Raw genomic sequence first — 5,523 nt, forward strand, 5'->3', positions numbered from 1 at the left:
CCGAGGTACTCCTTTTTCGCTTTGATATTTTTCTGTTTTCTGATTTAAAATGAAACACAATAAATCTATATCAATAATAAGTTTGGGCATTAAGTATACTCTGTTAATAAATCCTAAATGAAACACAATAAATCTATATCAATAACTCTTTCTGGTTCAATCTACAACCATTCAAACAAATCCTTAACTGGTTAATATAGCTATGTCTATAGCTATGTCAATAGGTATTGTATGAAATGATCCTTAACTATGTCAATAGCTATGTCAATAACTATTATAGCTATGTCAATAGTTATGTCAATAGCCATGTCAAACAAATCATATACTCTGTTCAAACAAGCATATACTTTGTTTTATAGCTATATCAATGGCTATTGTATGAAATGAAACACAATAAATCTATTCAATAACTCTTTCTGGTTCAATCTACAGTCATCCTAACAGCTATTCAAACAAGCATATACTGTTATTATAGCTATGTCAATAGCTATTGTATGAAATGTCAATAATCTTAAAAATTTAAACAAATCCTTAACTGGAAGGTGATGCTTTCAATTGCGATTCTACCATGGCTAATCAACAAAAAAATTCAACAGAAATCGAATTCATAAGAAAACAAATTCAGATTTGTTTTAATACACTAAAATCGAAGCAATATACTTAAAATTTGAATCAATTGCTGAACCTAAAGAAGTCGGAACCACCGCCGAAGAAGTCGGAACCACCACTGATGTGGAACGCCGATTCTCTTCAATCGGCGCTTCAACCGATTCAGCTACAATCGGCGCTTCAACCGATTCAGCTACAATCGGCGCTTCAGCCGATTCTCTTCGAATTTGGTCTTCAATCGTCATTGTAGAAATTTATGTTTGAAGGTTTACGATTTGAATTTTGAAGATGAGCAAATTTGTGTTTGCACAATTGTATGAATTATATGAAGATCAGAAGATATTTCAGCGAGAGTTTTAGAGAGGGTTTTAGAAAATGATTTCAAATCTAATTTTATTTTTTTCCGCCATTTGATTAATGAAATGACACTTATACCCCCGTGTTGACATAATGTGATAGCTATTGACATTTAGTTAATCTTGTGGATTAGTGGCTGTTAAATAATATCAACCTAACATGACCCTATATATATATATATATATATATATATATATATATATATATAGGGTCATGATAATCTACAAACCCTCTATAATACAAACTATACAAACTTTAGGCGTTGACATTGTTGACATTCCCCCAGTGACAGAATTTGCATTAGGCGTTGACATTGACATTCCCCTCATTGACAGAATTTGTATTAGGCGTTGACATTCCCCCCAGTGACAGAATTTATATTAGGCGTTGACATTCACATATGAATCCCATTGCTAACCGTTGATTACTTACAAGGAGTGTGTAGGATTAAAGTTTATAGTTTGTATTATAGATAGAGGTTTTTATTTGATCACACCTCTCTATATATATATATATATGCACTACATACATTCCTTAGCACATCAGTTCATCTGTTTCATCGCTTAAAAGCATCGTCTAATGAAATAAGAAAAAAAATTACTCCACATAACAACATTGTTTTATTCTCGGATGAAAGGAATTTTGATAAATGGATATTTGTTGATTTAATATTGAGTAGTAATAATTTTGATGAGAATTTAACAAAATTTTATGCAACAAATATAGCCCTATATATATATATATATGATTACGATATTTAGGGGTTATCATATGATCACGACTCTATTTACAGTAATAACTAATACCTATCAATGCTATGTATATATATATATAGGGTTGGACTAGGGTGCTAACTATTTACAAACCTATATATATATATATATATATATATATATATATATATATATATATATATATATATATATATATATAGGGTTGGACTAGGGTGCTAACTATTTACAGTAATAACTAATACCTATCAATGCTATGTATTAAAATTATCAACACAAAGACATAATTATATCAATATAACATGTAAATTTAAATATCAATACAAAGACATAATTTATCAACACAAGAAAGATTGATAAATTTATGTCTTTGTGTTGATATTTTTAACATACAATATTGATATTTAGGTATTAGTTATTACTATAAAAAGTTAGTATTTGATTACAACCTATATATATATATATATATATAGAGAGAGTCGTGATCATATGATAACCCCTAAATATCGTAATAACCTTATAACCAAATCTGGACCACACATATTTCTAATCATGCGGTTGAGATTCAAACTTAGATTTACTTCATAAAAAAAAGCGCGGGGTAAAACTGTCATTTCCCTTATTTAATTTCTGAATTTCGCCAAATATCACGTAAAATGATAAAATGATAAAATGATAAAATGATAGGTTTATTGCATAGAATGATAGTTTTGAGATTCAAACTTAGATTTACTTCATAAAAAAAAGCGCGGGAGTAAAACTGTCATTTCCCTCATTTAATTTCTGAATTTCGCCAAATATCACGTAAAATGATAAAATGATAAAATGATATATTTATTGCATAGAATGATAGTTTTGTCGGATAGAATGATACTCTGAGTTGATAAAATGATACTTTTGACTGACTGATAAAATGATAGGTTTATTGCATAGAATGATAGTTTTGCCGGATAGAATGATACTCTGAGTTGATAAAATGATACTTTTGACTGGCTGATAAAATGATAAAATGATAGGTTTATTGCATAGAATGATAGTTTTGCCGGATAGAATGATACTCTGAGTTGATAAAATGATACTTTTGACTGACTGATAAAATGATAAAATGATAGGTTTATTGCATAGAATGATAGTTTTGCCGGATAGAATGATATTCTAAGTTGATAAAATGATACTTTTGACTGACTGATAAAATTATAAAATGATAGGTTTATTGCATAGAATGATAGTTTTGCCGGATAGAATGATACTCTGAGTTGATAAAATGATACTTTTGATTGACTGATAAAATGATAAAATGATATATGTTAGGTTTATTGCATAGAATGATAGTTTTGCCGGATAGAATGATACTGTGAGTTGATAAAATGATACTTTTGACTGACTGATAAAATGATAAAATGATTATGTTAGGTTTATTTCATAGAATGATAGTTTTGCCGGATAGAATGATACTCTGAGTTGAAAAAATGATACTTTTGACTGACTGATAAAATGAGCGAAATTCGGAAATTAAATGAGCGAAATTTGGATACGTAAATTTTATCATGAGCGAAATGACATATTTACCCCGCACTTTTTTTATGAAGTAAATCTAAGTTTGAATCTGGACCACGTGATTTTAAAAATGTGTGGTCCAGATTTAGTTATAGGGTTATTACGGAAATTGGGGTTATCATGATAATGCACCCCTATATATATATATATATATATATATATATATAATTAGTTAGCAAACTAAATCAACCCCTAACTAGTATCCCTATTTTTTATGCAAAACAATATACAACTGTTGGCAAAAAATTCAATCATAAAAAAATAAATAGCATATTGATCTTTAAAATTATAAGCTTTGGCTAAATTTTGGCATTAATAAATTTTAAAACTGGTCTAAAATATTACAAACTTTACATATTTCATATAACAGGTCAATCTTCACATCCGATTAATGTATGTGCATTTATTTTTATCATACTTGACACAACTAAATCAATTTGGCTTTCTACGTGGTTTTTTATCCTGCTTATCACGAACTTAAAATGTGGTATATAAAATATCATAAACGTTGCATGGTTGCCGACATAGATTAAGTTTTTACCGAAATATCCTATTTGGATCGGTTTTGGAAATAACAAACGGAATGTAAAGTTTGTAAAATTCTAGTCCAATTTTCAAAATTCGTGATATATACCAAAATTTGATCAAAATTTATAATTTTAGAGATCAATATTCCATAAAAATAAATAACATTAATATTGGCTGTTGCAGTAAAACATTTTTTACCGGTTAAGGCATTTTCCCCATCGTTAGAGGATACAGAAGTAATAACTTCTTCAGTTGACCGATTCATTATGTACCAAAACAAATTTCTGTCAAATTTAAATCTAAAAATATGATGGGACAGGAGTATCTATATTTTCTTTCCCACACCGCGTGGCAAGATTCACTATTACCTTATTTTCCAATTTAACACGGTAATAATCTCACCTATTTAATAACCATCTCATTCCCATACATGCACCCAGCATACCAACATAGTACCAAATTAGCATAAAAAAAAGTTAAAAACACAAATATGGAAGAATTGGTCACAGGATTTCGATTTTTCCCAACGGAAGAAGAGCTCATCTCATTCTATCTTCACCACAAGCTCGAAGTAGAAGATGATAAAACCAGCAACATTCACCGCGTCATACCAATCCTCGACATCTACCGCCTTGATCCGTGGCAACTCCCATGTACATTTAATTTAATGACCTCATCAATATAAACGCAACAATTTGTTACTACTATTTTTTTAAAAATTGCATTGTTAATTTTGCAGCACATTGCGGGGAGCTATGCCACGGTGACATGGAGCAGTGGTTCTTCTTCATGCCACGTCAGGAGAGGGAGGTGCTCGGGGGGCGTCCGGGCCGCACCACCGCCTCCGGCTACTGGAAAGCAACGGGGTCCCCGAGCCATGTGTACTCGTCGGAGAACAAGGTGATCGGCGTGAAGAAGAGCATGGTGTTCTACAAGGGGAAGGCGCCCACCGGAAGAAAGACTAAGTGGAAAATGAATGAATATAGAGCTATTAAAGAAGATCTCACTACTTCCATGCCCACGGTACCATCAACTCTTCCCCTATTCATTTTTTTTAGTGAATATTGACTCCTAATATCACGAACATAAATTTTTAAAAAAATTTATTTTTTCCCAGAAACTTTAATATCCCCAACTTAATTAATAGGAATATTATATTTTGGTTTATAACACTTATGTTAATAGTGTTATTTTTATTTACAGTTGAGGCACGAAATGTGTTTGTGTCGGGTTTACGTTGTATCAGGGAGCTCGAGGGCGTTTGATCGCCGGCCTACTAGTGTGGCCGCTGTGGAGATGAGTTGAGGTTTAATGAAATGGAGTATAGATTGAAGTGTTTAGTGATATAAATTGGTTTGACTAAACCCTGCTATGGTATTAATGGATTGTTGGAATAAGATTACAATGTAGTAGTAATTGTCAGTTTATTCAGCATTTCTCATTACAATGTCAATAAGTAATTGGCTTTATCGGTCAACACTAATTTGTTTTTAATTTTAAAAAAAAATTATTTGTTGAAGATTGCATATTAAATCGCACTAAAGAATCGATTTGTCATTTTCTGTAGCACAGCTGTCGCTATATAGACTAGTATAGACTAGGTCCTCAAAGTCAATTTATCATTCCATTTGTTCCAATCAGTGTTTTAAAAGCCGGACCGACTGGTTCAACCGCGAATCGGCAGGCAGTCCGGTTCGATTCACCCCTAAAAACCACTAACACATTGAATCGCCGCGAACTT

At 31.4% G+C, this 5,523-nt stretch overlaps 1 protein-coding gene across 1 annotated transcript; it reads left to right on the plus strand.

Moving 5' to 3' along the window:
- The first annotated feature begins 4,236 nt into the window (after positions 1-4,236).
- On the plus strand, positions 4,237-5,265 carry LOC121803929 (NAC domain-containing protein 90-like). The gene is made up of 3 exons (XM_042203504.1): positions 4,237-4,435; positions 4,522-4,805; positions 4,986-5,265. Exons 1-3 carry the CDS (start codon positions 4,273-4,275, stop codon positions 5,085-5,087), a joined length of 549 nt encoding a protein of 182 aa, XP_042059438.1. The 5' UTR covers positions 4,237-4,272; the 3' UTR covers positions 5,088-5,265.
- The last annotated feature ends 258 nt before the right edge of the window (positions 5,266-5,523 follow it).

This window comes from Salvia splendens, chromosome 1 (genome assembly GCF_004379255.2).
Source record: "Salvia splendens isolate huo1 chromosome 1, SspV2, whole genome shotgun sequence".
In the NCBI taxonomy this organism is placed as follows: Eukaryota; Viridiplantae; Streptophyta; class Magnoliopsida; order Lamiales; family Lamiaceae; genus Salvia; species Salvia splendens.